This window comes from Brachyhypopomus gauderio, chromosome 6, assembly GCF_052324685.1.
Source record: "Brachyhypopomus gauderio isolate BG-103 chromosome 6, BGAUD_0.2, whole genome shotgun sequence".
Classification (NCBI taxonomy): domain Eukaryota; kingdom Metazoa; phylum Chordata; class Actinopteri; order Gymnotiformes; family Hypopomidae; genus Brachyhypopomus; species Brachyhypopomus gauderio.
Genome location: NC_135216.1, coordinates 29,084,491 through 29,101,990, shown reverse-complemented (window position 1 = coordinate 29,101,990; position 17,500 = coordinate 29,084,491). Strand labels below are relative to the sequence as shown.

The window sequence follows — 17,500 nt, the reverse complement described above, 5'->3', positions numbered from 1 at the left end:
GTCTGGAGACGCCATGGAGAACGTTCTGCTGCCTGCAACATACGCCAGCATGACCGGTTTGGCAGTGGGTCAGTAATGGTGTGGGGGGGGCATTTCTTTGGAGGGCTGCACAGACCTCCATGTGCTAGCCAGAGGTAGCCTGACTGCCATTAGGTACCGAGATGAGATCCTAAGACCCCTTGTGAGACCATATGCTGGTGTGGTTGGCCCTGGGTTCCTTCTGATGCAGGACAATTCTAGGCCTCATGTGGCTGAAGTGTGTCAGCAGTTCCTGCATGATGAAGGCATTGATGCTATGGACTGGCCCGCCCGTCCCCCAGACCTGAATCCAATTTAGCACATCTGGGACATCATCCACCAACGCCACGTTACACCACTGACTGTCCAGGAGTTGACTGACGCTTTAATCCAGGACTGGGAGGAGATTCCTCAAGAGAACATCCACCGCCTCATCAGGAGCATGTCCAGGTGTTGTAGGGAGGTCTCATCAGGAGCATGTCCAGGTGTTGTAGGGAGGTCTCATCAGGAGCATGACCAGGTGTTGTAGGGAGGTCTCATCAGGAGCATGACCAGGTGTTGTAGGGAGGTCTCATCAGGAGCATGTCCAGGTGTTGTAGGGAGGTCATACAGGCACGTGGAGGCCACACACACTACTGAGTCTCATTTGAACTTGTTTTGAGGAATTTCCACTGAAGTTGGATCAGTCTGTCATTTGATTTTCCACTTTGATTTTGAGTATGATTCCAAATCCAGACCCCCAGGGGATAATAATACTGATTTACATCCATATTTTTGTTATTTTGTTCCAGTATGCAATAACTAAAGATTTTCAACTGGAATATTTTATTAATTGAGATCTAGGATGTTATTTTAGTGTTCCCTTTATTTTTTTGAGCAGTATATTTCAGACAGACAGCTATGTACTCCATGGGCAGGTGATTGTTTCAGACAGACAAACATGCAGACAGACAGGTGACTGCATGTCTAGATTAACTGGGAAAGAATCCAAGTTGGACATCTTGCTGTCTGTCACTCGTATGTCTTCAGTTATAATGAATACACACACACACACACACACACACACACATACACACACACACACACACACACACACACATTCTACATCTCACTTTCCCTCCATCCCTGTTCTTCACTTCCTCTCTCTTTCTCTCCTCCCTCTCCTTTTCTCTCATGCTCTCTCTTTACCCTTCCTCTCTCTTTTCCTCCCTCCCTCTGTTCCTCCCTCCCTCTCGCTCTCTTCCTCCCTCCCTCCCTCTCTCTCTTCCTCCCTCCCTCTCCCCTGTATTTCTCTCACAGTAATCAGACAGGAGATTCTGGGATCTACATTAAAAGATGCTGTAAGGGTTTCTGCATCGATATCCTGAAGAAGGTTGCCAAGTCAGTGAAGTTCACCTACGACCTATACCTGGTCACCAATGGCAAACATGGAAAGAAGATCAATGGCACCTGGAATGGCATGGTGGGAGAGGTGAGGGGAGGAGTTACAGAGACCTGAATCATCACAAGGGAGGAGTTACAGAGACCTGAATCATCACAGGGGAGGAGTTACAGAGACCTGAATCATCACAGGGGAGGAGTTACAGAGACCTGTAGGATCACAGGGGAGGAGTTACAGAGACCTGTAGCATCACAGGGGAGGAGTTAGAGACCTGTAAGATCACAGGGGAGGAGTTACAGAGACCTGTAACATCACAGGGGAGGAGTTACAGAGACCTGAATCATCACAGGGGAGGAGTTACAGAGACCTGAATCATCACAGGGGAGGAGTTACAGAGACCTGTAGGATCACAGGGGAGGAGTTACAGAGACCTGTAACATCACAGGGGAGGAGTTACAGAGACCTGTAACATCAAAGGGGAGGAGTTAGAGACCTGTAACATCACAGGGGAGGAGTTACAGTCACAGGGGAGGAGTTAGAGACCTGAATCATCACAGGGGAGGAGTTAGAGACCTGTAACATCACAGGGGAGGAGTTAAAGACCTGTAACATCACAGGGGAGGAGTTAGAGACCTGAATCATCACAGGGGAGGAGTTACAGAGACCTGTAACATCACAGGGGAGGAGTTACAGAGACCTGTAACATCACAGGGGAGGAGTTAGAGACCTGTAACATCACAGGGGAGGAGTTAGAGACCTGAATCATCACAGGGGAGGAGTTACAGAGACCTGTAACATGACAGGGGAGGAGTTAGAGACCTGAAAGATCACAAGGGAAGAGGTGAGGGCGTGGACAGATTGTGCCTCTTAACTCACAGATTATGTGAGTTAAGAGGTGGTGTAAGATGGTTGTGGTAGTAATACTGTGAGATGGTGGTGGTTGTGTGAGCTAATGATGGAGGTGGTAGTGGTGCTGTGAAGTGTTGGTGGAGGTCAGAGGTGGTCTGTCATGGAGAACATCTGCGGTGAGATGTGAGATGGTCTTGGTGTGGTGTGAGATGGTGTTGGTGTTATGAGATGGTGGTGGTGTTTTTTTATGCTTTCTTTACATTCTAAGTTTAATTTGTGTTTTAGAAACAGTGTTTTGTCAGTGCATGATAAAAGACCCCAGTATTGTATTTTGTAAAACTGCAACAGGGCAGTTCCTGGTTTATACCTCTATTAACCCCAGTCTTAGGATTATGGTTAGGGTCATAGAGTTTGGGTCATAGGGTTAGGGTTGGGGTTAGGTTTATAGGGTAAGGGTTAGGGTAGAAGGTTTAGGGTTAGGGTCACAGGGTAAGGGTTAGGGTCATAAGGTAAGGGTCATAGGGTTAGGGTCATAGGGTAAGGTCATAGGGTAAGGGTTATAGGGTTAAGGTCATAGGTTAAGGGTCATAGGGTTAGGGTTGGGGTCATAGGGTAAGGGTTATAGGGTTAGGGTCATAGGATAAGGGTCAGGGTTAGGGTTGGGGTCATAGGGTAAGGGTTGTAGGGTTAGGGTCATAGGGTAAGGGTTATAGGGTTAGGGTCATAGGGTAAGGGTCATAGGGTTAGGGTCATAGGGTAAGGGTCATAGGGTAAGGGTTATAGGGTTGGGGTCATAGGGTAAGGGTCATAGGGTTGGGGTCATAGGGTAAGGGTTATAGGGTTGGGGTCATAGGGTAAGGGTCATAGGGTAAGGGTCATAGGGTAAGGGTCATAGGGTTGGGGTCATAGGGTAAGGGTTATAGGGTTGGGGTCATAGGGTAAGGGTCATAGGGTAAGGGTCATAGGGTTGGGGTCATAGGGTAAGGGTTATAGGGTTGGGGTCATAGGGTAAGGGTCATAGGGTAAGGGTCATAGGGTTAGGGTTGGGGTTATTATTTGAAATGTAGTCATACACATGCAGGATCTGCATCCCTCATTTTCACTAAATACAGAGAGAGAGTGAGTACAGGAGTGAGAGAGAGCGTGTGAAAGAGAAAGTATGTGTGTGTGTGTGTGAAAGAGAGAGAGTGTGTGTTGTGAAAGAGAGAAAGTGTGTGAGAGTGAGGGCAGTGAGGGGAAGTGAAGGAGAGAGTGTGTGAAAGAGAGAGAGAATTAGTGCATGTGTGTATGAATTAGACAGAGTGTGTGTGTGTCTGTGTGTGTGTGAAATATGAGTGTGCATGAGATAGTGTGTGTGCGCGTGTGTGGGTAAGAGAGAGAGTGAGTGTGTGTGTGTGCCCTCGTGTGCGTGTGTGCGCACGCGCCCTACAAGAGAAAACATCCATCCAGGAGCATGTTGTCTGCCCTTGTCCTTCCCGTCTCACACACACACACACACACACACACACACACACACACACACACACACACACACACACACACACACACACAGTCTCTCTCTCACAAACACACACACACGCACAGTCTCTCTCTCTCTCTCTCTCACACACACACACACACACACACACACACACACACACACACACACACACACTCACACTGCTTGTTTCTGGGTTCTGTTTTGCCCTAGTTTAGCAGTCAGGTATGTAGGACTACCCATCCCTCTGGATGCAGCGGGGACAGACGGGCTGTGGGGGGGCGTCTCTATTTCCAGCGTGACCCAACGTGGTGACCCACTTTCTTGGTACTGTTGTTCTTTATTCTTTCTCTGCTGGTCCTTCTGGTAAATGACCTGCCGCTCACTCTCCTACTGTAACTGTGGTCAGGGTCACAATTATATCCCTGTAGCTGTGGTCAGGGTCACGGTTATAACCCTGTAGCTGTGGTCAGGGTCACGGTTATAACCCCGTAGCTGTGGTCAGGGTTACAGTTATAACCCTGTGGCTGTGGTCAGGGTCACAGTTATAACCCTGTGGCTGTGGTCAGGGTCACGGTTATAACCCTGTAGCTGTGGTCAGGGTCACGGGTATAACCCTGTGGCTGTGGTCAGGGTTGCGGTTATAACCCTGTAGCTGTGGTCAGGGTCACGAGTATAACCCTGTGGCTGTGGTCAGGGTCACGGTTATAACCCTGTAGCTGTGGTCAGGGTCACGGTTATAACCCCGTAGCTGTGGTCAGGGTTACAGTTATAACCTGGTAGCTGTGGTCAGGGTTGCGGTTATAACCCTGTAGCTGTGGTCAGGGTCACAATTATATCCCTGTAGCTGTGGTCAGGGTCACGGTTATAACCCTGTAGCTGTGGTCAGGGTCACGGTTATAACCCCGTAGCTGTGGTCAGGGTTACAGTTATAACCTGGTAGCTGTGGTCAGGGTCACAGTTATAACCCTGTGGCTGTGGTCAGGGTCACGGTTATAACCCTGTAGCTGTGGTCAGGGTCACGGGTATAACCCTGTGGCTGTGGTCAGGGTTGCGGTTATAACCCTGTAGCTGTGGTCAGGGTCACGAGTATAACCCTGTGGCTGTGGTCAGGGTCACGGTTATAACCCCGTATCTGTGGTCAGGGTCACGGTTAAAACCCCGTAGCTGTGGTCAGGGTTACAGTTATAACCTGGTAGCTGTGGTCAGGGTCGCGGTTATAACCCTGTAGCTGTGGTCAGGGTCACGGTTATAACCCCGTATCTGTGGTCAGGGTTACAGTTATAACCCGGTAGCTGTGGTCAGGGTTACAGTTATAACCCTGTATCTGTGGTCAGGGTCACGGTTATAACCCTGTAGTTGGAGTCAGGGTCACAGTTATAACCCTGTAGCTGTGCTCAGGGTCACGGTTATAACCCTGTAGCTGTGGTCATGGTCACGGTTATAACCCCGTAGCTGTGGTCAGGGTTACAGTTATAACCCTGTATCTGTGGTCAGGGTCACAGTTATAACCCTGTAGTTGGAGTCAGGGTCACAATTATATCCCTGTAGCTGTGGTCAGGGTCACAGTTATAACCCTGTAGCTGTGGTCAGGGTCACGGTTATAACCCCGTAGCTGTGGTCAGGGTTACAGTTATAACCTGGTAGCTGTGGTCAGGGTCACAGTTATAACCCTGTGGCTGTGGTCAGGGTCACGGTTATAACCCTGTAGCTGTGGTCAGGGTCACGGGTATAACCCTGTGGCTGTGGTCAGGGTTGCGGTTATAACCCTGTAGCTGTGGTCAGGGTCACGGGTATAACCCTGTGGCTGTGGTCAGGGTCACGGTTATAACCCTGTAGCTGTGGTCAGGGTCACGGGTATAACCCCGTAGCTGTGGTCAGGGTCACGGGTATAACCCTGTGGCTGTGGTCAGGGTTGCGGTTATAACCCTGTAGCTGTGGTCAGGGTCACGGGTATAACCCTGTGGCTGTGGTCAGGGTCACGGTTATAACCCTGTAGCTGTGGTCAGGGTCACGGGTATAACCCCGTAGCTGTGGTCAGGGTCACGGTTAAAACCCCGTAGCTGTGGTCAGGGTTACAGTTATAATCCGGTAGCTGTGGTCAGGGTCACAGTTATAACCCTGTGGCTGTGGTCAGGGTCACGGTTATAACCCTGTAGCTGTGGTCAGGGTCACGGTTATAACCCCGTAGCTGTGGTCAGGGTTACAGTTATAACCCGGTAGCTGTGGTCAGGGTTACAGTTATAACCCTGTATCTGTGGTCAGGGTCACGGTTATAACCCTGTAGTTGGAGTCAGGGTCACAGTTATAACCCTGTAGCTGTGCTCAGGGTCACAGTTATAACCCTGTAGCTGTGGTCATGGTCACGGTTATAACCCCGTAGCTGTGGTCAGGGTTACAGTTATAACCCTGTATCTGTGGTCAGGGTCACAGTTATAACCCTGTAGTTGGAGTCAGGGTCACAGTTATAACCCTGTAGCTGTGGTCAGGGTCACGGTTATAACCCCGTAGCTGTGGTCAGGGTTACAGTTATAACCCGGTAGCTGTGGTCAGGGTTACAGTTATAACCCTGTATCTGTGGTCAGGGTCATGGTTATAACCCTGTAGTTGGAGTCAGGGTCACAGTTATAACCCTGTAGCTGTGCTCAGGGTCACGGTTATAACCCTGTAGCTGTGGTCATGGTCACGGTTATAACCCCGTAGCTGTGGTCAGGGTTACAGTTATAACCCTGTATCTGTGGTCAGGGTCACAGTTATAACCCTGTAGTTGGAGTCAGGGTCACAGTTATAACCCTGTAGCTGTGGTCAGGGTCACGGTTATAACCCCGTAGCTGTGGTCAGGGTTACAGTTATAACCCGGTAGCTGTGGTCAGGGTTACAGTTATAACCCTGTATCTGTGGTCAGGGTCATGGTTATAACCCTGTAGTTGGAGTCAGGGTCACAGTTATAACCCTGTAGCTGTGCTCAGGGTCACGGTTATAACCCTGTAGCTGTGGTCATGGTCACGGTTATAACCCCGTAGCTGTGGTCAGGGTTACAGTTATAACCCTGTATCTGTGGTCAGGGTCACAGTTATAACCCTGTAGTTGGAGTCAGGGTCACAGTTATAACCCTGTAGCTGTGGTCAGGGTCGCGGTTATAACCCTGTAGCTGTGGTCAGGGTCACGGTTATAACCCCGTAGCTGTGGTCAGGGTTACAGTTATAACCCGGTAGCTGTGGTCAGGGTCACAGTTATAACCCTGTGGCTGTGGTCAGGGTCACGGTTATAACCCTGTAGCTGTGGTCAGGGTCACGGTTATAACCCTGTAGCTGTGGTCAGGGTCACAGTTATAACCCTGTGGCTGTGGTCAGGGTCACGGTTATAACCCTGTAGCTGTGGTCAGGGTCACGGTTATAACCCCGTAGCTGTGGTCAGGGTTACAGTTATAACCCTGTAGCTGTGGTCAGGGTTACAGTTATAACCCTGTATCTGGGGTCAGGGTCACGGTTATAACCCTGTAGTTGGGGTCAGGGTCACGGTTATAACCCTGTAGTTGGGATCAGGGTCACAGTTATAACCCTGTAGCTGTGGTCAGGGTCACTGTTATAACCCTGTAGTTGGGGTCAGGGTCACAGTTATAACCCTGTAGCTGTGGTCAGGGTCACGGTAATACTGAACAGTTGAGATCACAGCTCTAAACACTGCAAAATTGTTAGGGGATAAAATAAATATATAAAACAAACAGAAAAATCAACAAAAATATAAAAAATAAATCTATCAGTTGTTTTAATAAATCATAAATACATACAAGGAATAAGAATGGTTAGTGTGGTGTGGGTGTGTGTGTGTTGTATATGTGTTTTGTGTGTGTGTGTGTGTGTGTGCGTGTGTGTGAGTACTAATAGGTATGGGAGTTTCTCTGGTTCAGTGAGCCTGTTGAATGTGGGGTGTTTATTATTTAATTTTGTTTAGAATTTATGGATATCATTGAATTTTGAGCATTCTATCAGGAAATACAGCTCTGTTCCAGTCTTGTTCAGTTTGCACTCTTGGCATGTTCTGTTTTCCTGGGGCACCCAGTCTCTATAGTCAGTCTCTATAGTCTCTATAGCTGGTCTCTATAGCCAGTCTCTATAGTCACAATAGCTAGTCTCTATAGCCAGGCTCTATAGTCTCTATAGCCAGGCTCTATAGCCAGTCTGTATAGTCACAATAGCTAGTCTCTATAGCCAGGCTCTATAGTCTCAATAGCCAGTCTCTATAGCGAGTCTCTATAGTCTCTATAGCCAGTCTCTTTAGCCAGTCTCTATAGTCACAATAGCTAGTCTCTATAACCAGTCCCTATAGTCTCTATAGCCAGTCTCTATAGTCTCTTTAGCTAGTCTATATAGTCTCTATAGCTGGTCTCTATAGCCAGTCTCTATAGCTGGTCTCTATAGCCAGTCTCTATAGTCAGTCTCTATAGCCAGTCTCTGTAGTCACAATAGCTAGTCTCTATAGCCAGTCTCTTTAGCTAGTCTCTATAGCTGGTCTCTATATCCAGTCTCTATAGTCAGTATCTATAGCCAGTCTCTTTAGGCAGTCTCTATAGTCTCTATAGCTGGTATTTATAGCCAGTTTCTGTAACCAGTCTCTATAGGCAGTCTCTATAGTCTCTATAGCCAGTCTCTTTAGCTGGTCTCTATAGTCTCTATAGCTGGTCTCTATAGCCAGTATCTATAGTCAGTCTCTATAGCCAGTCTCTATAGCAGGGGTAATCAATTAAATCTTTCCGCTGTCTATTTTTGGCAGATAGCCCAGCCCTTAGGTCTGGGTCCGCGGTGGCAAACGAAAGTTGTTGAGCGGGGGGGGCGAACGTAACACTCAAATGGGTGGTGAACGTAACACTCGTCTGAAAATAAATTATCCGGTTTAAAATATAGTCTCCCGTTAAAATTTTTTTGGCATTTGGGTCCGTATCCAGTTAATCAGGAATGTGATTGGGTCCGGACAGGACGGCGTTCGGGTCCGGATCCGGACCGCGGTCCGTCATTTGGTGATACCTGCTCTATAGTCACAATAGCTAGTCGTAATAGCTAACGTAACACTCAAATGGGTGGTGAACGTAACACTCGTCTGAAAATAAATTCTCCGGTTTAAAATATAGTCTCCCGTTAAAATTTTTTGTGGCATTTGGGTCCGTATCCAGTTAATCAGGAATAGCCATAGCCACTCTATAGCCAGTCTCTTTAGCTGGTCTCTATAGCTGGTCTCTATATCCAGTCTCTATAGTCAGTATCTATAGCCAGTCTCTTTAGGCAGTCTCTATAGTCTCTATAGCTGGTCTTTATAGCCAGTCTCTGTAACCAGTCTCTATAGCCAGTCTCTATAGTCTCTATAGCCAGTCTCTTTAGCTGGTCTCTATAGTCTCTATAGCTGGTCTCTATAGCCAGTCTCTATAGTCAGTCTCTATAGCCAGTCTCTATAGTCATTATCTATAGCCAGGCTGTGCTGACTGGGCCTATACCTTATCTCACCCCATCTCTCTTTCTTTCTGTCTCCATCTCTCTCTCTGTTTTCTCTCTCTCTCTCTCTCTTTCTTACGCATATAGGTGGTGATGAAGAATGCTCACATGGCAGTTGGATCTCTCACTATAAATGAGGAGAGGTCGGAGGTCATTGACTTCTCTGTACCCTTCATTGAGACAGGCATCAGTGTCATGGTGTCCCGTAGCAACGGCACTGTGTCACCATCTGCTTTTCTGGGTAAGCTGTACCCAAACTCCTTTACTCTAAACATCCCTAGTTAAGACTCCTTTACTCTAAATATACCTAGTTAAGACTCTTTTACTCTAAACACCCCTAGTTAAGACTCCTTTACTCTAAATATACCTAGTTAAGACTCTTTTACTCTAAACACCCCTAGTTAAGACTCTTTTACTCTAAACATCCCTAGTTAAGACTCCTTTACTCTAAATATACCTAGTTAAGACTCCTTTACTCTAAACACCCCTAGTTAAGACTCCTTTACTCTAAACACCCCCAGTTAAGACTCCTTTACTCTAAACATCCCTAGTTAAGAATGCTCTTTTGCCCCAAACCTTCTCTGACATTCTCTCTCTCCCTCCCTATATCTCTCTCCGCTCCCTATATCTTTCTTCCCATCTCTCTCTCTCTCTCTCTCTCTCTCTCTCTCTCTCTCTCTCTCTCTCTCTCTTTCTCAGAGCCCTTCAGCGCTGACGTGTGGGTCATGATGTTCGTGATGTTACTACTGGTTTCTGCCATTGCGGTGTTTGTGTTTGAATATTTCAGCCCTGTGGGCTACAACCGCTGCCTCGCTGATGGACGGGGTGAGTGTGTCTGTATCTGTGTGTGTATCTGTGTGTGTCTATATCTGTGTGCGTGTCTGAATCTGTGTGCCTGTATCTGTGTGTGTGTGTGTGTGTCTATGTGTGTCTGTGTCTCTGTGTCTCTATCTGTGTGTGTGTCTGTGTGCCTGTGTGTGACTCTCAGGACACACCCACATTAGTGACCCACAGGACACACCCACATTAGTGACCCACAAGACACACCCACATTAGTGACCCACAGGACACACCCACATTAGTGACCCACAGGACACACCCACATGAGTGACCCACAGGACACACCCACATGAGTGACCCACAGGACAGACCAGTGACTGTATATATAATGGACGGTACGTCACCGTTGACTCCCATTGTGAACTTTTGAAGCCACCAAGATGGCCGCACGGACACCTCCATCTTGGATGCGCTTGCGCAGTAGATGAAAATTGGAGCCAGAGCATGTGCATTAGAACCGGTAGGCAGGACAGTATCTCCACCAGAGCATGCGCATTAGAACCGGTAGGCAGGAGAGTATCTCCACCAGAGCATGCGCATTAGAACCGGTAGGCAGGACAGTATCTCTGCCAGAGACCGTATCTCCGCCCCGACATTCGTTAGGATACGCCCACCAGTATAGACGGGGTTGTGCATACGGACTGTTAGGGTCAGGGTCAGAGTTAACATTAACCCAGATGATAGATAAGTAGATGTGACTGGCTGTGATGTTTGATCTGTGCTGGGTGTTATTGTCTCTCTCTGCACAGAGGCTGGTGGTCCATCTTTCACCATAGGGAAGGCCATCTGGCTGCTCTGGGGTCTGGTGTTCAATAACTCCGTCCCAGTACAGAACCCCCGGGGCACCACCAGTAAGATCATGGTGTCGGTCTGGGCCTTCTTTGCCGTCATCTTCCTGGCCAGCTACACTGCCAACTTGGCTGCCTTCATGATCCAGGAGGAGTACGTGGACCAGGTCTCTGGTCTCAGCGACAAGAAGGTACAACAGAGGGGCCTGGGGTCTAGGACAGAGGGGCACTGGGGTCTAGGACAGAGGGGCTCTGGGGTCTAGGACAGAGGGGCACTGGGGTCTGGGACAGAGGGGCACTGGGGTCTAGGACAGAGGGGCTCTGGGGTCTGGGACAGAGGGGCACTGGGGTCTAGGACAGAGGGGCTCTGGGGTCTGGGACAGAGGGGCACTGGGGTCTAGGACAGAGGGGCTCTGGGGTCTGAGACAGAGGGGCACTGGGGTCTGGGACAGAGGGGCTCTGGGGTCTAGGACAGAGGGGTCTGGGACAGAGGGGCCTGGGGTCTGGGACAGAGAGGCCTGGGGTCTGGGACAGAGGGGCACTGGGGTCTAGGACAGAGGGGCCTGGGGTCTGGGACAGAGGGGCACTGGGGTCTGGGACAGAGGGGCACTGGGGTCTGGGACAGAGATTGGGTTAGGGATAATTCCCTCAGCTGTAGTACAGTAGAAACAAGTACAGTGATACCTACCCCAGGTGTACTGCAAAATGCAACGAAATTTGGTTCTGCGTACGTACAATGTATTACAATAAAGATTGTCTAAGTCGAAGTCTACTGCAGTAGAGAGACAAGCACAGTGATACCTACCCTGTGTGTAGTGCAGTATAGTACATACTGATTTACTGATATACAGATGAGAATTGAAACAGTAAATGACATTTCAAAGTTGAAGGAGCTGGAAGCACATTACACTTCCTGTTATATAAATCACATGTCCATATACTTCCTGTTATATAAATCACATGTCCATATACTTCCTGTTATATAAATCACATGTCCATATACTTCCTGTTATATAAATCACATGTCCATATACTTCCTGTTATATAAATCACATGACCATATACCTCCTGTTATATAAATCACATGACCATATACCTCCTGTTATATAAATCACATGTCCATATACTTCCTGCTATATAAATCACATGTCCATATACTTCCTGTTATATAAATCACATGTCCATATACTTCCTGTAATATAAATCACATGTCCATATACTTCCTGTTATATAAACCACATGTCCATATACTTCCTGTTATATAAACCACATGTCCATATACTTCCTGTTATATAAATCACATGACCATGTACTTCCTGTTATATAAATCACATGTCCATATACTTCCTGTTATATAAACCACATGTCCATATACTTCCTGTAATATAAAACACATGTCCATATACTTCCTGTTATATAAATCACATGTCCATATACTTCCTGTTATATAAATCACATGTCCATATACTTCCTGTTATATAAACCACATGTCCATATACTTCCTGTTATATAAATCACATGACCATATACTTCCTGTTATATAAACCACATGTCCATATACTTCCTGTTATATAAATCACATGTCCATATACTTCCTGTTATATAAACCACATGTCCATATACTTCCTGTAATATAAAACACATGTCCATATACTTCCTGTTATATAAATCACATGTCCATATACTTCCTGTTATATAAATCACATGTCCATATACTTCCTGTTATATAAACCACATGTCCATATACTTCCTGTTATATAAATCACATGACCATATACTTCCTGTTATATAAACCACATGTCCATATACTTCCTGTTATATAAATCACATGACCATATACTTCCTGTTATATAAATCACATGTCCATATACTTCCTGTTATATAAATCACATGTCCATATACTTCCTGTTATATAAATCACATGACAATATACTTCCTGTAATATAAATCACATGACCATATACTTCCTGTTATATAAATCACATGACCATATACTTCCTGTGATATAAATCACATGACCATATACTTCCTGTGATATAAATCACATGACCATATACTTCCTGTAATATAAACCACATGTCCATATACTTCCTGTTATATAAATCACATGTCCATATACTTCCTGTTATATAAATCACATGACCATATACTTCTTGTTAAATAAAGTTTTTCTCCAGCTCTCATGCGTTTGCTCATCTCTCCCTCTCTCTCTTTCCCTCTTCCTCACTCACTCTCTTTCTCTCTCTCTCTCTCTCTCTCTCTCTCTCTCTCTCTCTCTCTCTCTCTCTCTCTCCCTCTCCCTCTTCTGCCACTTTTAGTTCCAGAGGCCTAATGACTTTTCTCCTCCCTTCCGGTTCGGGACCGTCCCCAATGGCAGTACAGAACGCAACATTCGCAATAACTACAGAGAGATGCACTCCTACATGGTCAAATTCCACCAGCGCAACGTGGACGAGGCCCTGCAGAGCTTGAAGGCTGGGTTAGAACCAACACACACACACCCACACACACACACACACACACACACACACACACACACACACACACACAGACACACTCACTCACTCACTCACTCACTCACTCACTCACTCTAAAGTGTGTACCTGAAGGTTGTTGTTAAGTGATGCTGACTGTATGTGTTTGTGGATCTCAGGAAGCTGGATGCATTTATCTATGATGCTGCTGTGATGAACTACATGGCTGGAAGGGACGAGGGCTGTAAGTTGGTGACTATCGGCTCGGGGAAGGTGTTCGCCACCACCGGTTATGGCATTGCCATCCAGAAAGACTCGAGCTGGAAGAGACATGTTGATCTGGCTATTCTTCAGCTCTTTGGAGACGGTACACACATACACGTGTGTGTGTGTGTGTGTGTGTGTGTGTGTGTGTATAATATAAATATTGTAGTAAAGTACACAACGTTCCCAGAGAAACAGGAAAGTGATATTATTATTATTATTATTATTATTATAAGTGATATTTAAAAAAATCTTGTGGTTGTGTGATTGTGTAGTCATGTGGTCATATGATTGTATGATCGTGTGATTGTGTTATCCTGTGTTCATGTGATTGTATGGTCATGTGATTATGTGGTCGTGTGATTGTATGATCATGTGATTATGTGATAGCGTGATTGTGCGATCATTTGGACGTGTGGTCTTGTGGTCATGTGATCATGTGGACGTGTGATTGGTCTTGTGATCATGTGGTCATGTGATTGGTCTTGTGTTCATGTGATCATGTTGACGTGTGATTGGTCTTGTGGTCATGTGATTGGTCTTGTGGTCATGTGATCATGTGGTCTTGTGATTGGTCTTGTGTTCATGTGATCATGTTGACGTGTGATTGGTCTTGTGGTCATGTGGTCATGTGATTGGTCTTGTGTTCGTGTGATCATGTGGTCTTGTGATTGGTCTTGTGTTCATGTGGACGTGTGATTGGTCTTGTGTTCATGTGATCATGTGGACGTGTGATTGGTCTTGTGGTCATGTGATCATGTGGTCATGTGATTGGTCTTGTGTTCGTGTGATCATGTGGTTGTGTGATTGGTCTTGTGTTCATGTAATCATGTGATTGGTCTTGTGTTCATGTGATCATGTGGACGTGTGATTGGTCTTGTGGTCATGTGATTGGTCATGTGATTGTGTGTTGGTGTTCTCCTGCAGGTGAGATGGAGGAGCTGGAGGCTCTGTGGCTAACAGGGATCTGTCACCATGAGAAGAATGAGGTGATGAGTAGCCAGCTGGACGTGGACAACATGGCGGGTGTGTTCTACATGCTGGGGGCGGCCATGGCGCTCTCACTCATCACCTTCATAGCAGAACACCTGTTCTACTGGCAGCTACGCTTCTGTTTCATCGGAGTCTGCTCTGGAAAACCAGGATTCACCTTCACCATCAGCAGGGTGAGAAACACACACACACACACACACATACATACACACACACACACACATACACACACACACACACACACACATACACACACACATACACACACACATACATACACACACACACACACACACATACTACACACACACACACACATACACACACATACACACACACACACATACACACACACACATACACATACACACATACACACACACACACACATACACACACACACACCTACACACACACACACACCTACACACACACATACACATACACACACACACACACATACACACACACACACACCCACACATACACACACACACCCACACATACACATACACACACATACACACACACACACACACATACATACACACACACACACACACACACACACACACACACACACACACACACACACACACACACACACACACACACTAGCTCTAACCCTGGACTCACTGAAGGGCATCAGGGTTACTGGATCACAGCTGGTCCACATCTGTAACTCTAGAGCAGGGGTGCCCAATACGTCGATCGCAATCTACTGTTCGATCGTGAAGGAAGTGAGGGTAGATCACATGACATTAAAAAGTAGGAGATGAATGACAGGCTATCATCCATCTGCACTGACGGTTGTATTTTGATTGACATACAAGGTAGCCAATTCGACCTCTGAACTTTTGACCACCTATGCATGCACATTAAACCACGCTAACTTGTTACTTTACTGCGTAGCTAGGTACAATTTATTTAAACTAAATAAAAAGGGTATAAAAACGAGTGCTGAGTAGGAAGCCTAAAACCAACCACTTCATACAGAATGGGAGGAGGATTTGTTTCACTATGTCATATTCACTATATTTCACTATGTCGTATTCACTATATTTCACTATGTCGTATTCTAAGTGCGTTGCCTCATCTGTCAGTGTGCTGTTGTTATTCCAAACAAGGGAAACGTGGAGCGGCATTTTCGGACTGTTCATAAAAACTATGACATTGACTTTCCTCCGAAAAGCGAGCTGAGAAGGAGAAAGGTGAAAGAACTAAAATCCCAGTTGTCCGCACACCAGTCACACCAAGACGGAGAGATGATAAAAGAGGCATTTGTTGAAGCCGCTAATTCATTGTTCCGAGACTTTAAAAACAAATCTGAAATATAATCTTCAATCAAAGCTGTCCAGCTATCGAGGAATACATGTCACACGGCGCTCTGAAGCCATGACCGAAGATTTGACCCAGTAACTTTGGAAGGATATTGCAGAATAAAATACTTTATTTATCCTAAAAGGAAAAGGAAAGAAGGAATACACTATATTAAATAGTAATAATAATAAATAATGATAATATAGAAGAAATACATTTGTTTTACATTTTTATTGTAGGTAGATCATTTTGACTTGGTCATCTTATAAGTAGCTCGCAAGCTGAAAATGTGTGGGCACCCCTGGTCTAAAGTTATGGTAGGTGTTAGGGTTGGGTTAGTGTTAGGGTTGGGTTAGTGATAGGGTTGGGTTAGTGATAGGGTTTGGTTAGTGTTAGGGTTGGGTTAGTGTTAGGGTTTGGTTAGTGTTAGGGTTGGGTTAGTGATAGGGTTGGGTTAGTGATAGGGTTGGGTTAGTGTTAGGGTTGGGTTAGTGTTAGGGTTGGGTTAGTGTTAGGGTTTGGTTAGTGATAGGGTTGGGTTAGTGTTAGGGTTGGGTTAGTGATAAGGTTGAGTTAGTGTGTATGGGTGTGTGAGAGAGAGTGTGTGTAAGTTCCTGACTCTCTGTCTCTCTCTGTGTTGTAGGAGGTGTACAGCTGTATCCGTGTGTGTGTGTGTGTGTGTCCCTGACTCTCTCTCTCTCTCTCTGTTGTAGGTGTACAGCTGTATCCGTGTGTGTGTGTGTGTGTGTCCCTGACTCTCTCTCTCTCTCTGTTGTAGGGGGTGTACAGCTGTATCCGTGTGTGTGTGTGTCCCTGACTCTCTCTCTCTCTGTGTTGTAGGAGGTGTACAGCTGTATCTGTGTGTGTGTGTGTGTGTGTGTGTGTTCCTGACTCTCTCTCTCTGTGTTGTAGGAGGTGTACAGCTGTATCCATGGCGTTGAGATAGAGGACAAGAGTTCTATGCTCAATTCTCCATCTGCCAGCGTGAACAACACACACTCCAACATCATGCGTCTGTTACGCACCGCCAAGAACATGGCGTCACTGTCGGGCGTCAACGGCTCACCCCACAGCGCCCTGGACTTCATCCGCCGTGAGTCGTCCGTGTACGACATCAGCGAACATCGCCGCAGTTTGGCCCACTCTGAGTGCAAGACGCCGTACCAGCCCGAGGACAACATGTTCAGCGGCTACGTCAGTGAGGTGGAGCGCACCTTCAGCAATCTACACCTGAACCACAGCAGCTTGTACCAGGACTACCTCCACCAGCACACGGGCTCCGCACTGGGGCTGCCCGCTCCGCCCGCCCCACGGCCCTCCAGTCTGGGGTCCGGCAGCTCGCTGGAAGGGGGCGTGTTCGACGGGGGCGTGTTCGACGGTGACGGCCTGGGTGGAGGTGTGCCACCCATCTTCAGCACACAGCCCTGCTCTGCCCTCACGCACAGGAACATGAGCAAATTCGACCTACTGCAGAGCCAGACTCCGCCCTCTGCCCCGGGCTTCCAAAAGGGATTGGCTGAACTGTATGGAAAGTTCTCGTTTAAGGGCGGGGCCTCAGGTTCAGGCTACATGGCGGGCCACGATCGGTACTGCGGTGGTGGGGACGACAT

The 17,500-nt window shown here is 46.9% G+C and overlaps 1 protein-coding gene across 6 annotated transcripts in view; it reads left to right on the top strand.

Moving 5' to 3' along the window:
• The window catches only part of grin2ba (glutamate receptor, ionotropic, N-methyl D-aspartate 2B, genome duplicate a), an 88,778-nt gene that overhangs the window by 69,021 nt on the left and 2,257 nt on the right, over nt 1-17,500 (top strand). For all 6 annotated transcript variants that reach the window (XM_077010307.1, XM_077010303.1, XM_077010306.1 and 3 more), the window contains 8 exons: nt 1,318-1,489; nt 9,299-9,452; nt 9,911-10,036; nt 10,801-11,030; nt 13,158-13,318; nt 13,493-13,680; nt 14,505-14,743; nt 16,803-17,500. The exon at nt 16,803-17,500 is cut by the window's right edge and continues 2,257 nt beyond it. In XM_077010307.1, the coding sequence (XP_076866422.1) occupies nt 1,318-1,489; nt 9,299-9,452; nt 9,911-10,036; nt 10,801-11,030; nt 13,158-13,318; nt 13,493-13,680; nt 14,505-14,743; nt 16,803-17,500 (1,968 nt within the window). The remainder of the gene's footprint in view (nt 1-1,317; nt 1,490-9,298; nt 9,453-9,910; nt 10,037-10,800; nt 11,031-13,157; nt 13,319-13,492; nt 13,681-14,504; nt 14,744-16,802) is intronic.